This window comes from Pristiophorus japonicus, chromosome 1, assembly GCF_044704955.1.
Source record: "Pristiophorus japonicus isolate sPriJap1 chromosome 1, sPriJap1.hap1, whole genome shotgun sequence".
Taxonomy (NCBI): Eukaryota; Metazoa; Chordata; class Chondrichthyes; family Pristiophoridae; genus Pristiophorus; species Pristiophorus japonicus.
This window is the reverse complement of record NC_091977.1, coordinates 61,845,543-61,866,758: the sequence shown is the minus strand read 5'-3', so window position 1 is coordinate 61,866,758 and position 21,216 is coordinate 61,845,543. Positions and strand designations below refer to the sequence as shown.

At 44.9% G+C, this 21,216-nt stretch overlaps 1 protein-coding gene across 1 annotated transcript in view; it reads left to right on the top strand.

The window, feature by feature from the left end:
* Positions 1-6,794, top strand: part of LOC139280552 (serine protease inhibitor Kazal-type 1-like) — a 33,290-nt gene extending 26,496 nt beyond the window's left edge. Inside the window, exon 4 of the mRNA XM_070900080.1 lies at positions 6,449-6,794. Within this exon, the coding sequence (XP_070756181.1) occupies positions 6,449-6,494 (46 nt within the window). The 3' untranslated portion in view covers positions 6,495-6,794. The remainder of the gene's footprint in view (positions 1-6,448) is intronic.
* The last annotated feature ends 14,422 nt before the right edge of the window (positions 6,795-21,216 follow it).

Here is a 21,216-nt window from a genome sequence, read left to right as displayed (position 1 = left end):
CGCTGAAGGGTTTGGCCCTTCTCTCTCCTGCACCTCCCTCTAATCTTTAAATTTATCTGTAATTTGGATAAGACTTTCTGACCTGCCTCCTTTCTGCTCTCTCTCTCTCTCTCTCTCTCCAAGATCCACCCAGAGCTTCTGAGCATGTGTGAAGATCCTTGACCTCTCAAAATGTGGGAAGAAGCATCAAACTGAAAAAAAAATCAACCTGCACATGCGCAGCAATGCGTTACTAGCGAAGCTTTTTTTTTCATTCACTTCCGTTTTCTTTGAGCGATCAGGAGCTCGCCGAGAAATGACATCGCCCATTTGACATCGCTGAGCTAAGGCCGAGTGGAAAATCGCAAAAATGGGCCTTGAGCCGGTGATCAGCACGGGCGATAGATCTCGCATCGCTGGAACAAGGCCCATTTTTTTCGGCCTTAGCCTGAAAGTGGAAAATCTAGCCCTTAGAATTCAGCAGAGGAGGACAAAGGGTCTAATTAGGAGGGGGAAAATAGAGTATGAGAGTAAGCTTGCGGGGAACATATAAACTGACTGCAAAAGCTTCTATAGATGTGTGAAGAGAAAACGATTAGTGAAGACAAATGTAGGTCTGTTGCAATCAGAATCAGGTGAATTTATAATGGGGAACAAAGAAATGGCAGACCAATTGAACAAATACTTTGGTTCTGTCTTCACGAAGGAAGACACAAATAACCTTCCGGAAATACTATGGGACCGAGAGTCTAGCGAGAAGGAGGAACTGAAGAAAATCCTTATTAGTCAGGAAATTGTGTTCGGGAAATTGATGGGATTGAAGGCCGATAAATCCCCAGGGCATGATAGTCTGCATCCCAGAGTACTTAAGGAAGTGGCCCTAGAAATAGTGGATGCATCGGTGGTCATTTTCCAACATTCTATAGACTCTGGATCAGTTCCTATGGATTGGAGGGTAGCTAATGTAACCCCACTTTTTAAAAAAGGAGGGAGAGAGAAAACAGGGAATTATAGACTGGTTAGCCTGACATCAGTAGTGGGGAAAATGTTGGAATCAATTTTAATAAAGATGTAATAGCAGCGCATTTGGAAAGCAGTGACAGGATTGGTCCAAGTCAGCATGGATTTATGAAAGGGAAATCATGCTTGACAAACCTTCTAGAATTTTTTGAGGCTGTAACTTGTAGAGTGGACAAGGGAGAACCAGTGGATGTGGTGTATTTCGACTTTCAAAAGGCTTTTGACAAGGTCCTACACAAGAGATTAGTGTGCAAAATTAAAGCACATGGTATTGGGGGTAATGTATTGACATGGATAGAGAAACATAGAAAATAGGTGCAGGAGTAGACATTTGGCCCTTTGAGCTTGCACCACTATTCAATAAGATCATGGCTGATCATTCACCTCAGTACCCATCTCCTGCTTTCTCTCCATACCCCTTGATCCTTTTAGCCGTAAGGGCCATATCTAACTCCCTCTTGAATATATCCAATGAACTGGCATCAACAACTCTCTGCGGTAGAGAATTCCACAGGTTAACAACTCTCTGAGTGAAGAAGTTTCTCCTCATCTCAGTCCTAAATGGCTTACCCTTATCCTTAGACTGAATCCCCTGGTTCTGGACTTCCCCAACATCGGGAACATTCTTCCTGCATCTAATCTGTCCAGTCCCGTCAGAATTTTATTTTTTTCTATGAGATCCCCTCTCATTCTTCTAAACTCCAGTCAATACAGGCCAGTCGATCCAGTCTCTCCTCATATGTCAGTCCTGCCATCCCGCGAATGAGTCTGGTGAACCTTCGCTGCACTCCCTCAATAGCAAGAATGTCCTTCCTCAGATTAGGAGACCAAAACTGAACACAATATTCCAGGTGAGGCCTCACCAAGGCCCTGTACAACTGCAGTAAGACCTCCTTGCTCCTATTCTCAAATCCCCTAGCATTGAAGGCCAACATACCATTTGTCTTCTTCACCACCTGCTGTATCTGCATGCCAACTTTCAATGACTGATGTACCATGACATGCAGGTCTCATTGCACCTCCCCTTTTCCTAATCTGCCGCCATTCAGATAATAATCTGCCTTCGTGTTTTTGCCACCAAAGTGGATAACCTCACATTTATCCACATTATACTGCATCTGCCATGCATTTGCCCACTCATCTTACCTGTCCAAGTCACCCTGTAGTCTCTTAGCATCCCCCTCACAGCTCACATTGCCACCCAGCTCAGTGTCATCTGCAAACATGGAGATATTACATTCAATTCCTTCATCTAAATCATCTAAATGTATATTGTAAATAGCTGGGGTCCCAGCACTGAGCCCTGCGGCACCCCACTAGTCACTGCCTGCCTTTCTGAAAAGAACCCGTTTATCCCGACTCTCTGCTTCCTGTCTGCCAACCAGTTCTCTATCCACGTCAATACATTATCCCCAGTACCATGTGCTTTAATTTTGCACACCAATCTCTTGCGTTGGACCTTGTCAAAAGCCTTTTGAAAGTCCAAATACATCACATCCACTGGTTCTCCCTTGTTCACTCTACTAGTTACATCGTCAAAAAATTCTAGAAGATTTGTCAAGCATGATTTCCCTTTCATAAATCCATGCTGACTTGGACCGATCCTGTTACTGCTTTCCAAATGCGCTGCTATTTCATCTTTAATAATTGATTCCAACATTTTCTCCACTACTGATGTCAGTCTAACCGGTCTATAATTACCCGTTTTCTCTCTCCCTCCTTTTTTAAAAAGTGGTGTTACATTAGCTACTCTCCAGTCCATAGGAACTGATCCAGAGTCGATAGACTGTTGGAAAATGATCATCAATGCATCCACTATTTCTAGGGCCACTTCCGTAAGTACTCTGGAATGCAGACTATCAGGCCCTGGTGATTTATCGGCCTTAAATCCCATCAATTTCCCTAACACAATTTCCCGCCGAATAATGATTTCCTTCAGTTCCTCCTTCTCACTAGACCCTCGGTCCCCTAGTATTTCCGGAAGGTTATTTGTGTCTTCCTTCGTGAAGATGGAACCAAAGTATTTGTTCAACTGATCTGCCATTTCTTTGTTCTCCATTGTAAATTCCCCTGATTCTGACTGCAAAGGACCCATGTTTGTCTTCACTAATCTTTTCCTCTTCACACATCTATCGAAGCTCTTGCGGTCAATGTTTATGTTCCCAGCAAGCTTCCTCTCATACTCTATCTTCCCCCTCCTTGTTAAACCCTTTGTCCTCCTCTGCTGAATTCTAAATTACTCCCAGTCCTCAGGTTTGCTGCTTTTTCTGGCCAATTTATATGCCTCTTCCTTGGATTTAACACTGTCCTTAATTTCCCTTGTTAGCCACGGTTGAGTCACCTTCCCCGTTTTATTTTTACTCCAGACAGGGATGTACAATTGTTGAAGTTCATCCTTGTGATCTTTAAATGTTTGCCATTGCCTATCCACCGTCAACCCTTTAAGTATCATTCGTCAGCCCATTCTAGCCAATTCACGTCACATACCATCAAAGTTACCTTTCCTTAAGTTCAGGACCCTAGTCTCTGAATTAACTGTGTCACTCTGCATCTTAAAAAGAATTCTAACATATTATGGTCACTCTTCCCCAAGGGGCCTTGCACTACAAGATTGCTAATTAGCCCTTTCTCATTACACATCACTCAGTCTAGGATGGCCAGCCCTCTCGTTGGTTCCTCGATATATTGGTCTAGAAAACCATCCCTAATAAACTCCAGGAAATCCTCCTCCACTGTATTGCTACCAGTTTGGTTAGCCCAATCTATATGTAGATTAAAGTCGCCCATGATAACTGCTGTACCTTTATTGCGTGCATCCCTAATTTCTTGTTTGATGCTGTCCCCAACCTCACTACTACAGTTTGGTGGTCTGTACACAACTCCCACTAGCGTTTTCTGCCATTTGGTATTCTGCATGTCCACCCATACAGATTCCACATCATCCAAGAATTGGTTGGCAAACAGGAAGCAAAGAGTAGGAATAAACGGGTCCTTTTCAGAATGGCAGGCAGTGACTAGTGTGGTACTGTAAGGTTCAGTGCTGGGCCCCCAGCTATTTACAATATACATTAATGATTTGGACGAAGGAATTAAATGCAATATCTCCAAGTTTGCAGATGACACTAAGCTGGGTGGCGGTGTGAGCTGTCAGGAGGATGCTAAGAGGCTGCAGGGTGACTTGGACTGGTTCGGTGAGTGGGCAATTGCAGTATAATGTGGATAAATGTGAGGTTATCCACTTTGGTGGCAAAAACAGGGAGGCAAAATATTATCTGATGGGTGACAGATTCGGAAAAGTGGAGGCGCAACGAGACCTGGGTATCATGGTACATCAGTCATTGAAAGTTGGCATGCAGGTACAGCAGGCGATGAAGAAGGCAAATGGCATGTTGACCTTCATCGCGAGATGATTTGAGTATAGGAGCAGGGAGGTCTTGGTGCAGTTGGACAGGGCATTGGTGAGACCACATCTTGAGTATTGTGTGCAGTTTTGGTCTCCTAATCTGAGGAAGGACATTTTTGCTCTTGAGGGAGTGCAGCGAAGGTTCACCAGACTGATTCCCGGCATGACAGGACTGACATATGAAGAAAGACTGGATCGACTAGGCTTATACTCACCGGAATTTAGAAGAATGAGAGGGGATCTCATAGAAACATATAAAATTCTGACGGGATTGGACAGGTTAGATGCAGAATGAATGTTCCCGATGTTTGGGAAGTGCAGAACCAGGGGTCACAGTCTAAAGGTAAGGGGTAAGCCATTTAGGACCGAGATGAGGAGAAACCTCTTCACTCAGAGAGTTGTGAACCTGTGGAATTCTCTACCACAGAAAGTTGTTGAGGCCAGTTCATTAGATATATTCAAAAGGGAGTTCAATATGGCCCTTACGGTTGAAGGGATCAAGTGATATGGAGAGAAAGCAGAAATGGGGTACTGAAGTTACATGATCAGCCATGATCATATTGATTGGTGGTGCAGGCTCGAAGGGCCGAATGGCCTACTATTGCACTTATTTTCTATGGTTCTATGTTTCTATGTACAGCTTTGGTCTCCTTATTTAAGGAGGGATATATTTGCATTGGAGGCAGTTCAGAGAAGGTTCACTAGGTTGATTCCTGAGATGAATGGCATTGTCATATGAAGAAAGGTTGAGCAAGTTGGGCCTATACTCATTGGAGTTTAGAAGAATGAGAGCTGATGAGGAGGAATTTCTTCTCTCAGAGGGTCGTGAATCTGTGGAATTCTCTACTCCAGGGAGCTGTGGAGGCTGGGTCATTGAATATATTTAAGGTGGAGATAGACAGATTTTTGAGCGATAAAGAGTGTCAAGGGTTATGGGGTGCTGGTGGGGAAGTGGAGTTGAAGCCAGGATCAGATCAGCCATGATCTTATTGAATGGCGGAGCAGGCACGATGGGCCAAATGGTCTACTCCTGCTCCTATTTCTTATGTTCTTATGACGTAAGGGGAAAGCTTGCGTGCTCCTCTGACTCTGAGAGCTATGCTGGCTAAAGTATAACTTCTGATCGAACCACCAAGCCAGACAGATCAAAACGTAGGAGCCAGACTAAAAGCCTGTCCTCCTGGTAGTGGACTGTGAGTCAGGCTAGCGACCTGTCCACATAAAAATGCCTTTAATTATGGAAACAACCCAGAGACAAGTCTGTTACAGACTGGTAAATATAAACATCAACTGTGGAGAACAACGATTTGCTTGATGTTAGGCAAGATGATCCTCCAATTGCAGACAAATATTTTGTTCTGGATAGACAGCAAGTTGAAGAAATCGGATGCCACATGTGCCACTAGACACAGAAGAATCTAACTAACTAACTCAAGATCCACAATCTGCACATTCTTGCCTGATTCTATTATGCTAGTGCTGGAGTGGGAAACATTTTCGTAGTGCTTGTCAAGCATAAATACATCATGGGCTGGACCTCTGCCCAGCAGATGGTTGGCCCGGAGCAGCCAATACCACTTGTTCGTTTTCACCTATGTACTGCGATACATGCTATACATACCCCTGAACCTCTCATCTAAATCTTCCAGATAATGGCCCAGATTTCACCAGAAAGAGGGGCTGGATGAAGAGCTCGGTCTGCCAGTTTGCTCTCAGCTCCTACAGCCAAGCCAACTATTCCATCTGTTACATTGTCAATGTTAATTGTAACTATTTCTCTCTCTGTTTTAAGTAATTTATCTTGCTTCCAAAGAATGCTGAGTCATGCATCCTCCTCACAGATAGGACCCTCGGCTGCCTGCATGGTACTCAACATTCCTTAGGTGATAACTGTATGAAATTCTGACGTGTTGTAAAAATGAATCTTTCAAGTTGTTTGGCTGATTAGATCAAGGTAGAGTGATGACAACTTAAAAACCAAGCAACCACCTGCTCTGTCATCTATGTCTTTGATCTCAGAATACCCTGATGCTTTTTACATTTCAGGGCCATCAGGTCGAAAATCCTGATTCAAAAGTATGGACCTTGTTGAATTCATCTTCACGGCGACTAGCAAAGGCTCCTACTAAACATCACTACTGTCAATCAAACTGATGTGATCATTTGATCAATCCAATTGACAACCATTTACTCTTCAACAGAATTAATGACACTATTCAATTGTTGTTACTGCCAACTGTGAAGTTGCTCAACCAAATATCTTGTACCAACAGCTCCATGAAAACTTTTGTGATCTTTTGTTAAAAAAGTTTTGCAAAATTTATATATATGTATATATATATATTTGGGCCATAAATTGTTAAGTGCTTTACTGCTTCAACCTGTAGTCTCTTTGTATGCAATGTTCGTTTTTTCAAAATAAAACATCCAAAAAAGTTGCTGTCTCTTATCAACCTATGATTCCTCGGGAAGAGCAAGAGAAGGAACAGATTTGCATTTATATAGCGCCTTATCATATCTTTCAGAAACTTCCAAAACTGTTTCATATACAATGAACTACAGTCTTTGTTATGCAGGCAACGATAACAACCACTTATGCATAGCAAGGTCACACAAACAGCAAATGAGCTGAGAAACTAATTTATCTGTTATTGGTGGTATTGAGGAAGAAATGTTGGTCAGGACACTGGGAGAATGCCCAGCTCATCTTCAAATAGTTCTGGAGGTTTCTTAACATCAACCTAAACAATGCCGAAAGATGGCACTTCGAACCGTGCAGCAGTCCCTCGGTACTGCACTGAAGTCTAGATTATGTGCTGTGACTATATGAGCTAATAAACATGGGAATACAAGAAGCTCCATAGTATCGACAAGCCATTCATAGTTGCAATGCCTACTGAACAGCTGAAAGGTCACAACCCAGTGACCTATGGGAGGTTGTGGCAGGGAAGTAGTTAAACCTGAGCCAAAAAAAAGAGAGCTTGTAAGAATGTTTCTCAAAGATTTTCTTCCTGAGATTAAGGACCAAATCCTCCAGGTTAGTGATGAGCCTTCTGAATATAGCATTAGGGAGAAGGCCTATGAAGCTTGTTGGATTAAAGTCCCTACTTCTGAACCAGTACCATGGGTCCTCCCTCTGGGAGGGGAAACTTCTTGGTGAAAGGTAAACTCTGCTTGTAACACCACTGACATTCTCTGCGGACTCAACTGAGGAGCTGCTTTACTCTAAACAGACTCTCCATATTGACTCTGCCAGCTACTCTCTTTTCTCTCTCCTCTCTTCCATAAGGCTTCTCAGCTTGTCTTAGTGCTGCTTATCATGAAGCAATTTTTATTACTGGATGTCAACTCTATCAGTTTATACAATCCCATGATGGTTGTGGTATAGTGGTTATTTTCCCTTGAGAGATATAACCGATTATATGAGAGATATAATTGATAACAGAAAACTCTAGTCCTCAAAAAGACCACTGCAGACTGCTTCAGAAATTTCCACAATAAAAGCAATGGCATTGGTCATAGAAATCATAGAAAAATTACGACACTGAAGGAGCCCATTCAGCCCATCGTGTCTGTGCTGGTCAAAAAAGAGCTATCCAGCCTAATCCCACCTTCCAACGCGAGATCCATAGCCCTGTAGGTTACGATTCTTTGAGTGCACATCCAAGTACCTTTTAAATGTGATGAGGGTTTCTGCCTCTACCACCCTTTCAGGCAGTGAGTTCCAGACTCCCACCACCCTCTGGGTGAAGCAATGTTTCCTCATTGCCCCGCTAATCCTTCTACCAACTACTTTAAATATATGCCCCCTGGTTATTGACCCCTGTGCTAAGGGAAATAGGTCCTTCCTATCCACTGATGCATAAATGTTCCTCGGTGCCATAAAAAATATCCTATCTGCTGCTGATCTTTCATTGCCCTCACCCCCCGCCAAGGATTACTTCCTCCCCTGCTCCCCCCCACCCCCCCACCAAGACAATATTTCTGGTTCGGCTCCACAAAGGAAGTGCCAGATTTCCTGCCCCCTCCAATTGATGAGCTGCCTGTTAACATATCTAGGGTACCAGCAGCTTGCTTACATCTTGGGTCATGCAATCAGTCCACCTACCATTGTGCCCTAGTAAAATTAAAGTCAATGGGAATCAGGGGGAAAAATCTCCACTGGCTGGAGTCATACCTAGCACAAAGGAACATAAGAACATGAGAAATAGGAGCAGGATTAGGCCATTTGGCCCCTCGAGCCTGCTCCACCATTCAATAAGATCATGGCTGATCCGATCATGGACTCAGTTCCACTTTCCTGCCCGCTCCCCATAACCCTTTACTCCCTTATCGCTCAAAAAACTGTCTATCTCCACCTTAAATATATTCAATGACCCAGCTCTCTGGGGCAGAGAATTCCACAGAGTTACAACCCTCTGAGAGAAGAAATTTTTCCTCATCTCAGTTTTAAATGGGCGGCCCCTTATTCTGAGACTATGCCTCCTAATTTTAGTTTCCCCTATGAGCGGAAATATCCTCTCTGCATCCACCTTGTCGAGCCCCCTCATTATCTTATAAGTTTCAATAAGATCACCTCTCATTCTTCTGAACTCCAATGTGTATAGGTGCAACCTACTCAACCTAGCCTGATAAGTCAACCCCCTTATCTCCGGAATCAACTTAGTGAACCTTCTCTGAACAGCCTCTAATGCAAGTATATTCTTCCTTAAATACGTAGACCAAAACTGTACACAGTACTCCAGGTAGACGGTTGTGGTGGTTAGAGGTCAATGATCACACCCTCAGGACATCGCTGCTGGTGTTCCTCAGGGCAGTGTCCTAGACCCAACCATCTTCAGCTGGTTCATCAATGACCTGCCCTCCATCTTAAGATCAGAAGTGGGGATGTTCGCTGATGACTGCACAGTGTTCAGTGCCATGACTCCTCATGTAATGAAGCAGTCCATGCCCACATGCAGCAAGACCTGGACGACATTCAAGCTTGGGTTGATAAGTGGCAAGTAACATTTGCACCACACAAGTGCCAGGCAATGACTATCTCCAACCACCGTCCCTTGACATTCAACGGCATTACCATCGCCGAATCCCTCACCAACATTCTGGGGATCACCATTGACCAGAAACTTAACCGGACCAGCCACATAAATACAAAAGCAAAATACTGTGGATGCTGGAATCTGAAATAAAAACAGAAAATGCTGGAAATCTCAGTGGGTCAGACAACATCTGTGGAGAGAGAAACAGAGTTAACGTTTCAGGTCGATGACTTTCCGTCAGAACTGGCGAATGTTCGAAATGAACAGATTCTTAAGGAGCACCGAAAGGAGGAGGGGAGGAAAGTGCAAAAGGGAAGGTCTGTGATAGGGTGGAAGACAGGAGCGATTAGAGAGACAAAAGGGATGATGGGCCGACTTGAGATGGTAATGGCAGAAGTTAGAAAAAGATTAATCTAGATATGGCGTGAATAGTGGAATAATTACCAGCTACCATGGTACCATGGGAAACAGAGAGAAAAATTTTTACATAAGATCGGGGGGAGGGGAAGGGGGGTTTTAACAAAGGAGGAAAAGGAGCAAAATACTGTGGCAACAAAAGCAGGTCAGAAGCTGGGCATTCTGACAGGAGTGTCTCACCTCCTGACTCTCCAAAGCCTTTCCACCATCTACAAGGTACAATCAGGAGTGTGATGGAATACTCCCCACTTGCCTGGATGAGTGCAGCTCCAACACTCAAGAAGCTCAACACCATCCAGGTCAAAGCAGCCGCTTGATTGGCACCCCATCCACCACCTTCAACATTCACTCCCTCCACCACCGGCGCACCGTGGCTACAGTGTGTACCATCTAGAAGATGCACTGCAGCAACTCGCCAAGGTTTCTTCAGCAGCACCTCCCAACCCCACAACTTCTACCACCTAGAAGGACAAGGGCAGCAGGCACATGGGAACATCACCACCTCCAAGTTCCCCTCCAAGTCACACACCATCCTGACTGGGAAGTATATTGCATTCCTTCATCGTCGCTGGGTCAAAATCATGGAACTCCCTCCCTAATGGCATTATGGGAGTACCTTCACCACAAGGACCGCAGCACTTCAAGAAGGCAGTTCACCACCACCTGCTTAAGGGCAATTAGGGATGGGCAATAAATATTGGCCTTTCCAGCGATGCCCACATCCCGGGAACGAAAAAAAAATGAAAACCGGCCCAAGCGCATTCAAATTCTGGATACCAGCTGTCAAAAAAAAGTTCAGAATGTAATGAACGAGGTTAAATTTCTTGGCCCTGAAATTGTGGCTCCCCGCGGGCGGATGCCTCTGACGGCAATTTTTTTAAAGAAAGTACCTAGTGGTCCTGGAGCTATGAAAACCTCTAGTCCTGGGCCTAGATGTGCAGCCGGGCGCAGAGGCCCACGAATCCCATCAACGTATGCGTTTCATACACATCAGTGTGATCAGGTGGGCCGGGCCAACCTATCAAAATGGAGTCTTGAAATTTATGGTGAATTCCTTTTATATGGAGCTGCCATAGCTGTGAATGTGGATACCCCCAAAAACACAGAAACACAGTAAATACATTTTTAAAAACACATCACATAATTAAAATTAATTAAAAGTTTTAGACAAAAAATAATTTTTTTGAATTCTTTTGAGATATATTTTAACAGGGGTAAAAATAAACTTAGCTTAATGTCCAGGGTGTTTAATATAAAAATTTGTGATAACATTTTATTTTTCTATCATTTATAACAGGCAGGCCATTTGCTACAAATAGCCCAACTTTCTGCCCACAGAGGCCTGTCTCCTGGGAATGCGTGTAATCTCTCAAAATAAATCTTGACAGATTGCAACTTCTGGGTTTAGGCGCACGCGCAGTGCATACCTAAACCTGGAATTTGCACGGCCCCTACAGGCGCGTGCACACCTCGTACGCCCCCGTAGGGGGGCGCAATTTCAGGCCCACTAAATATGTAAGGAATATCAAAGAGTTTTGGATTCATCTTTTTTCCCTTTTGCACACTTTCACAGCAGAGAATTGGAGTGGAGAGTTCCTATTCATGTCTAAGGTTCATAAAATGGCAAACATGTTCTTCTTTGAACTGTCTGACATAGAATCATACAGAAGGAGTCCATTCGGTCCATTGTGCCTGCAGCGTCTCTTTATAAGAGCTGTCCAATTAGGAACATAGGAATAGGAGTAGACTATTCAGTCCCTTGAGCCTGTTCCGCCACTCAATTAGATCATGGCTGATCTGTACCCTAACTCTATTTACCCGCCTTGGTTCTATATCCTTTAAAACCCTTGCCTAACAAAAATCTCAGTTTTTAAATTGATTGATGTCATGATCTGCCTGCTCTGCATGCTGCTGGTGGACATTAATCTGTGGAATTCGCTGCCTCAGAGAGCTGTGGAAGCTGGGACATTGAATAAATTTAAGACAGAAATTGACAGTTTCTTAAACGATAAGGGGATAAGGGGTTATGAGGAGCGAGCAGGGAAGTGGAGCTGAGTCCATGATCAGATCAGCTATGATCTTATTGAATGGCGGAGCAGGCTCGAAGGGTCGTATGGCCTACTCCTGTTCCTATTTCTTATGTTCTTATGTTTATTAACACCTTTATGGAGATGGCACTTCGTAGGAGCCATTTTCGACACTTAATGGTCCTGATAGTGTCCAAAAAACAGGCACTGCAGAGCCTAAATTTGCCCCCCACCCTTAATTATATTGCCTCTTAATCTTCTATTCTCGAGGGAATATAAGCCTAGTCAATGCAAGCTTTCATCATAATTTAGCCCTTTTAGGTCTGGTATTATTCTGGTGAATCTGCACTGCACCCCCTCCAAGGCCAGCATATCCTTCCTGAAGTGCAGTTCCCAGAACTGAATGCAGTACTCCAGATTCAGTCTAACCAGAGCTTTATACAACTGTAGCATAACTTCCACCTATGTGTATTCAAGCACCATTGAGAGGAACACTAACATTCAATTAGCCTTTTAAATTATTTTTTGCACCTGCCCACTAACTTTTAGTGAATTCTGTACAAGGACCCCTAAATCTCGCCGCTCCTCTACAGTTCCTAACGTCTCACCATTTGGAAAACACTCTGATCTATCTTTCTTCGGTCCAAAGTGGATGACCTCGCACTTCCTTGCGTTGAACTCTATCTGCCACTGTTTTGCCCACTCATTTAATGTCCCTTTGCAATTAGTCCCACTCCTTTGCTCTTTCCCTTTAGCCCTGCAATGTTTTTCATTTTCAAGTATATATCTAATTCCCTTTTGAAAGTTACTATTTGAATCAGCTTCCACCATCCTTTCAGGCAGTGCATTCCAGAACATAGCAACTCGCTGTGTAAAATAAATTCTCCTCATCTCCCTTCTGATTCTTTTACCAATTATCTTAAATCTGTGTCCCCTGGTTACCAATCCATCTGATTTAAGTCACAACGTCGCCATTTTGTCCAGCATGGAGCTGCTAGTTACCGGCAGCGCAAAGGTACGGACAAAAGCACCAGCCGCCGCAGGAACTGCCCGCAGCTTGCGAAAGAGCAGCCACCGCCGTTTTAGCGCCATTTAATGCCGCTACAGAGTGGCGCTAAGGCCATGAATTTCTAGCCCATTTAATGACTTTGAAAGAAATAAAATGGAAGTCGTAGACAGGATAAAAGGTCTCAAAAATATATCCTCATGGATAAATAACATTTATCCTTGAGAGCTGAGAGAGATTAGTAGGGAAATTTGTGATCTATTGACACTCTTTATCTGGGAATGATTAAACTCTGGGAGATACCAATAACCTGTAAACAGGCTAATTTGGCGTTCATAAAAGAGATGGAAAAACAGACAGAGGCAACTACAGACCCAGTAATCCCTTCCATGGCAACACAAGGACTGGAGTGTTTTGTGGACACCAGAACCAATATTATAATTTAGTTTTATATGTTTCCTTTTGTTTTGTTGATTTTATGGTAAAGTTCTTTTGTTAGTTGCGTCCTTTTACAAAAGAAGGATTTAAAATTGGATTTTGTTGATGATACTGGGGCAACCCAATGTATCCTCATGGATTGTTAGAAAACATCAGATGCAATAGTCTTGCTTCCATTCCATGCAAATTAACGGAATTAATTATCAAGAGTAAACCTGAGGGTCAGCAATTTGTTGGGTAACAGCGGTCAGCATGGACTCAGAAGGGAAAGATCCTGCCTGACCAACCTCCCAAACTTATGTTCTTACAACTTCTTTCAGGAAGTAACATCTCAACTAGTCTGTGGGAAGGCCTACAACATGGTGTAACTGGACTTCCAAAAGACATTTGGCAAAGTTCCACATGAAAAGCTAATAACTAAACTAAATGTTATGGTGATTGAAGATAATATTTTGGAGTGGGTAAGAAATTGGCTGAAGGGTAGAAATCAGTACTGAGTGGAGTGCTTCATTGTTGGGACCACTGCTGTTTCTAATTTACATAGAATCATAAGGGGGAATTTTTCAGGGGGTCAGCAGTTTGGTGGCGGGTTGGATGGGAAAATGTGTTTTTTTTGATATTGGGTCAGGACCCTGCTGTCAATCTGCCACCACACGCCTTTCACAAATGTTGGTTCAGTCAGAGCTGAGCAGTCCCGATACACAGCGGCGTGGGAGGCAGTTGAACCAATTATTGACTTATTTAGAACCCATTAACAATTATATTTTACTCACCTTTTAACTTTACCATGGTCGCCCACAGATTTCACACTGCTCCTGGACCCTGTCTGTTGACCTGAGGTGCAGTTTGAGTGGCCATTGAAGCAAATGATTGGTGACAGTGTTAAAACTTGTACAAAACGTCACAATTTACACCTGTGCAAGTTCCAAGCCCAGGGATTCTTTGGCTTCCCCCCTTGGAATACAGATTGTGCTTTGAGTCAGAAGGTTGTGAGTTCAAGTCCCACTCCAAGGACTTGAGCACAAAAAAACCTAGGCAGCCACTCCAGTGCAGTGCTGAGGGAGCGCTGCACTGTCGAAGGTGCCATCTTTCGGATGAGATGTTAAACCGAGGTTCCATCTGCTCTCTCAAGTGGACTTAAAAGATTCCATGGCACTATTTCGAAGCAGAGAAGGCAAGTTATGTCTGCTATCCTGACCAATATTTATCCCTAAATCAACATAACAAAAAAACAGATTTTCTGGTCATTATCACATTGCTGTTTGTGGGAGCTTGTGTGCAAATTGGCTGCTGCGTTTTCTACATTACAACAGTGACTAAACTTCAAATGTACTTAATTGGCTGTAAAGCGCTTTGAGACATATGGTGGTCATTAAAGGCGCTATATAAATGCAAGTCTTTCTTTCTTCTTGCTTTCTTTCTTTCTTGCTTTCTTTCTTTCCTCTACAACCAGGCTCACCTCATTGCGGCGACCTCTCTCACCTTTGACAGAATGCTACTGTCATCTTACCTTCAAGTGATATCTACTCCATCAGGATGGGAACCAATTACACTCTATCACCTTAGCCATCAGAATCTGACCCGATGAACCCCAATACCAGCATCACCAGGCACACCAGCAGCACCAACAACAACACCAACCTTCTTTGCAGTCAACTGATGCTGCACAGGACACAAGGCATCAGCACTCGATCACATTGCTGCCCGGGACGCCAGGGATGGCCTCACCATGGCCAGATTTACTTCACTTGAGGCTGTACACCCTGACTGCCACATGATGTGCCAGGTTGGCACCACCTCACACCAACACCATAAAGCATCCCTGCAATGCCCAAGCCATTCCTTTCACATTCATCACCATTGAGGAAGGTACCGTTATGTCTCACCATTCACTGCAATTCACTAAGCCACTCTCAAAGGTGCACACAGATCTGTCCAAGAACGCAAAGTAGTGAAAATAAAGGTTTCAATGTTTGACACCACATTAACAAAAACTTTACATGAACATTGCATAAAACACCCAATTGCCTATCCTTGTGTGTTGTTAGTTGATATGATTGAACTGGGATGAGGATGAGTGTGAGGGGTGGCTAGTGAGATGGGGAAGTGATAATGTAAATAGAGAGGGATGGGTGGAGGTGCAAGGTAAGTTGGTGTGAGTAAGGATGTGCAGGGGTAGAGTAGGAAAGGCAGAGTGATGGGGACATGATGAGTGGCACAGCAGGATGAGGTTGAGTGTGGCTTTGCAGTAACGTTTCATGATCTACTGAGATCATTGAAAGGTTTGGTATCCTGGGCTTTATAAATAGAGGCATAGAGTACAAAAGCAAGGAAGTTATGATGAACCTGTATAAAACACTGGTATCGCCTCAACTGGAGTATTGTGTCCAATTCTGGGCACAGCACTTTAAGAAGGATGTGAAGACCTTGGAGAGGGTGCAGAAAAGATTTATGAGAATGTTTCCAGGGATGAGGGATTTCCGTTACATGGATAGACTAGAGAAGCTGGGGTTGTTCTCCTTAGAGCAGAGAAGGCTGAGAGGAGATTTGATAGAGTTATCCACTGCCTGATGCTGAACAAGACTCGTCGCAACCTCGGTGTTTTATTTGACCCTGAGCTGAGCTTCCAACCCCATTTCCTCTTCATCACTTGCTGCAAGTCCCACTTACCCATCACCCCTGTGCTCGCTGACCTATATTGGCTTCCAACTCCGCAAAGTCCTAAATTTAAAATTCTCATTCTTGTGTTTAAATCCCTCCATGGCCTCGCCCTCCCTATTTCTATAACCTTATCCAGCCCTACAATCCTCCAAGAACTCTGCATTCCTCCAATTTTGGTCTCTTATGCAATCTGATTTTCATCACCCCACCATTGGCAGCAGTGCGTTCAGCTTTCCAGGCCCTAAGCTTTGGAATTCCCTCCCTAAACCTCTCCGCCTCTCTACATCTCTCTCTTCCTTTAAGGTGCTCATTAAAACCTACCTCTTTGACAAAGATTTGGATCACCTGTCCTAATCTCTCCTTGTGTGGCTCTGTGTCAAATTCTGTTTATAACGCTCCTGTGAAGGTCTTGGGCTGTTTTACTACATTAAAGGAGCTACATCGATGTTGTTATTGTTGCTTTTCCCTTTAACATCCATAATAGGAAAAGTCTTCGAAATACATTTGAGATCCAGTGAATGGACATTTGTAAAAACATGAATTGTTAAAATGTCAATCTGTTGGATTCACAAGGAAAAGGAGACTACATTTAACTACCCTATTGCAGATTTGCTGTTAGCTTCCACATTGGAATGTTAGCCTAGATTATGTAATTATCTTGTCTCTGAACCCGATACCTTCTGATTTAGAGGCAAGATTACAACCAACTGAATTATGTTGAAACTTTTATAGATTATCTTCAGTTTCATTCACAACCCAGACCCATACACGCCACAAATAACCTTCTGCCTCAGAGCTGCTCAATCCAGTTATCGGAAGGTGCTATTTATTGTACAGTATTTCAGATATTCTAACAGGCTTTGCTTGGAATGATCAGGCTATTTGATTTTAAAAATACTGTTGAGAGTATAAGACATCTGGTGTGATATATTGAGAATGAAGTCAGACAAAATAAGTTATTCACAACTGATTTTGTGTCTGCTGATAAGAATGTTCCTGTTTTCTCACATCCCAAATCATTCCCGGGACCCAAATTTCTTTTTTTCTAAAAGGGCATAAAAAATGTTTGTGTACCGGATTACTGCACACAGCATGCATTCATTGGCATATGTGACTCCATCAGTTCCACACACTGCACGATGTTCAATGGGCAAATATTGATCATCACTGTGAAGTTCATACAGCTTGGCTGGAACATAAAACAGAATCATTTGTGTCTATTGAATACTCTGACATAAAAAAAATACATTCTAAAGTGGACAGTATAAGCGGTGTTCCACGATTGATAGTGAAATACAGGTGTCCGAGAATTTAATGCTGAATGACAGATGTTGTAGATTTTGTTAGTGAAAAGCAGGCACTCGAGGACAGAACATGAAACACAGGCCCTCTGGAATGGAGAGTGAAAGGTGGGTGTTGGAGAATGGAGAATGAGTGTTGGAGAATGTGGAGTGAGTGTTGGAGAATGGAGAGTGTGTGTTGGAGAATGGGGAGTGAGTGTTGGGGGAATGGAGAGTGAGTGTTGGGGAATGGAGAGTGAGTGTTGGAGAGTGAGTGTTGGGGAATGGAGAGTGAGTGTTGGAGAGTGAGTGTTGGGGAATGGGGAGTGAGTGTTGGAGAGTGAGTATTGGGAATGGAGAGTAAGTGTTGGGGAATGGAGAGTGAGTGTTGGGGAATGGGGAGTGAGTGTTGGTGAGTGAGTATTGGGGAATGGAGAGTGAGTGTTGGGGAATGGGGAGTGAGTGTTGGAGAGTGAGTGTTGGGGAATGGAGAGTGAGTGTTGGAAAGTGAGTGTTGGGGAATGGAGAGTGAGTGTTGGGGAATGGGGAGTGAGTGTTGGAGAGTGAGTGTTGGGGAATGGAGAGTGAGTGTTGGGGAATGGGGAGTGCGTGTTGGGGAATGGGGAGTGAGTGTTGGAGAGTGAGTGTTGGAGAATGGAGAGTGAGTGTTGGAGAGTGAGTGTTGGAGAATGGAGAGTGAGTGTTGGGGAATGGGGAGTGAATGTTGGGGAATGGAGAGTGAGTGTTGGGGAATGGGGAGTGAGTGTTGGGGAATGGAGAGTGAGTGTTGGGGAATGGAGAGTGAATGTTGGAGAGTGAGTGTTGGGGAATGGAGAGTGAGTGTTGGGGAATGGGGAGTGAGTGTTGGGGAATGGGGAGTGAGTGTTGGTGAATGGAGAGTGAGTGTTGGGGAATGGGGAGTGAGTGTTGGAGAATGAGTGTTGGAGAATGGAGAGTGAGTGTTGGAGAGTGAGTGTTGGAGAATGGAGAGTGAGTGTTGTGGAATGGGGAGTGAATGTTGGGGAATGGAGAGTGAGTGTTGGAGAGTGAGTGTTGGAGAATGGAGAGTGAGTGTTGTGGAATGGGGAGTGAATGTTGGGGAATGGAGAGTGAGTGTTGGAGAGTGAGTGTTGGGGAATGGAGAGTGAGTGTTGGAGAGTGAATGTTGGGGAATGGGGAGTGAGTGTTGGAGAGTGAGTGTTGGGAATGGAGAGTAAGTGTTGGGGAGTGGAGAGTGAGTGTTGGGGAGTGAGTGTTGGGGAATGGGGAGTGAGTGTTGGGGAGTGAGTGTTGGGAAATGGGGAGTGAGTGTTGGGGAATGGAGAGTGAGTGTTGGGGAATAGGGAGTGAGTGTTGGCGAGTGAATGTTGGGGAGTGAGTGTTGGGGAATGGAGAGTGAGTGTTGGGGAATAGGGAGTCAGTGTTGGAGAATGCAGAGTGAGTGTTGGAGAGTGAGTGTTGGAGAATGGAGAGTGAGTGTTGGGGAATAGGGAGTGAGTGTTGGAGAATGCAGAGTGAGTGTTGGAGAGTGAGTGTTGGGGAATGGAGAGTGAGTGTTGGAGAATGGAGAATGAGTGTTGGAGAGTGAGTGTTGGATAATGGAGAGTGAGTGTTTGAGAGTGAGTGTTGGAGAATGGAGAGTGAGTGTTGTGGAATGGGGAGTGAATGTTGGGGAATGGAGAGTGAGTGTTGGAGAGTGAGTGTTGGGGAATGGAGTGTGAGTGTTGGAGAGAGAATGTTGGGGAATGGGGAGTGAGTGTTGGAGAGTGAGTGTTGGGAATGGAGAGTAAGTGTTGGGGAATGGGGAGTGAGTGTTGGGGAATGGGGAGTGAGTGTTGGAGAGTGAGTGTTGGGGAATGGAGAGTGAGTGTTGGAAAGTGAGTGTTGGGGAATGGAGAGTGAGTGTTGGGGAATGGGGAGTGAGTGTTGGAGAGTGAGTGTTGGGGAATGGAGAGTGAGTGTTGGGGAATGGGGAGTGAGTGTTGGGGAATGGGGAGTGAGTGTTGGAGAGTGAGTGTTGGAGAATGGAGAGTGAGTGTTGGAGAGTGAGTGTTGGAGAATGGAGAGTGAGTGTTGGGGAATGTGGAGTGAATGTTGGGGAATGGAGAGTGAGTGTTCGGGAATGGGGAGTGAGTGTTGGGGAATGGAGAGTGAGTGTTGGGGAATGGAGAGTGAGTGTTGGAGAGTGAGTGTTGGGGAAAGGAGAGTGAGTGTTGGGGAATGGGGAGTGAGTGTTGGGGAATGGGGAGTGAGTGTTGGGGAGTGAGTGTTGGGGAAGGGAGAGTGAGTGTTGGGGAGTGAGTGTTGGGGAATGGGGAGTGAGTGTTGGGGAGTGAGTGTTGGGAAATGGGGAGTGAGTGTTGGGGAATGGAGAGTGAGTGTTGGGGAATAGGGAGTGAGTGTTGGCGAGTGAGTGTTGGGGAATGGGGAGTGAGTGTTGGGGAATGGAGAGTGAGTGTTGGGGAATAGGGAGTGAGTGTTGGCGAGTGACTGTTGGGGAGTGAGTGTTGGGGAATGGAGAGTGAGTGTTGGGGAATAGGAAGTGAGTGTTGGAGAATGCAGAGTGAGTGTTGGAGAGTGAGTGTTGGGGAATGGAGAGTGAGTGTTGGAGAATGGAGAATGAGTGTTGGAGAGTGAGTGTTGGAGAATGGAGAGTGAGTGTTGGAGAGTGAGTGTTGGAGAATGGAGAGTGAGTGTTGTGGAATGGGGAGTGAATGTTGGGGAATGGAGAGTGAGTGTTGGAGAGTGAGTGTTGGGGAATGGGGAGTGAGTGTTGGGGAGTGAGTGTTGGGCAATGGAGAGTGAGTGTTGGGGAGTGAGTGTTGGGGAATGGGGAGTGAGTGTTGGGGAGTGAGTGTTGGGAAATGGGGAGTGAGTGTTGGGGAATGGAGAGTGAGTGTTCGGGAATAGGGAGTGAGTGTTGGGGAGTGAGTGTTGGGGAGTGAGTGTTGGGGAATGGAGAGTGAGTGTTGGGGAATAGGGAGTGAGATTTGGAGAATGCAGAGTGAGTGTTGGAGAGTGAGTGTTGGGGAATGGAGAGTGAGTGTTGGAGAATGGAGAATGAGTGTTGGAGAATGGAGAGTGAGTGTTGGAGAGTGAGTGTTGGAGAATGGAGAGTGAGTGTTGGAGAGTGAATGTTGGGGAATGGGGAGTGAGTGTTGGAGAGTGAGTGTTGGGAATGGAGAGTAAGTGTTGGGGAATGGGGAGTGAGTGTTGGGGAATGGGGAGTGAGTGTTGGGGAATGGGGAGTGAGTATTGGAGAGTGAGTGTTGGGGAATGGAGAGTGAGTGTTGGAAAGTGAGTGTTGGGGAATGGAGAGTGAGTGTTGGGGAATGGGGAGTGAGTGTTGGAGAGTGAGTGTTGTGGAATGGAGAGTGAGTGTTGGGGAATGGGGAGTGAGTGTTGGGGAATGGGGAGTGCGTGTTGGAGAGTGAGTGTTGGAGAATGGAGAGTGAGTGTTGGAGATTGAGTGTTGGAGAATGGAGAGTGAGTGTTGGGGAATGGGGAGTGAATGTTGGGGAATGGAGAGTGATTGTTGGGGAATGGGGAGTGAGTGTTGGGGAATGGAGAGTGAGTGTTGGGGAATGGAGAGTGAATGTTGGAGAGTGAGTGTTGGGGAATGGAGAGTGAGTGTTGGGGAATGGGGAGTGAGTGTTGGGGAATGGGGAGTGAGTGTTGGTGAATTGAGAGTGAGTGTTGGGGAATGTGGAGTGAGTGTTGGGGAGTGAGTGTTGGGGAATGGAGAGTGAGTGTTGGGGAGTGAGTGTTGGGGAATGGGGAGAGAGTGTTGGGGAGTGAGTGTTGGGAAATGGGGAGTGAGTGTTGGGGAATGGAGAGTGAGTGTTGGGGAATAGGGAGTGAGTGTTGGCGAGTGAGTGTTGGGGAGTGAGTGTTGGGGAATGGAGAGTGAGTGTTGGGAATGGAGAGTGAGTGTTGGAGAATGGAG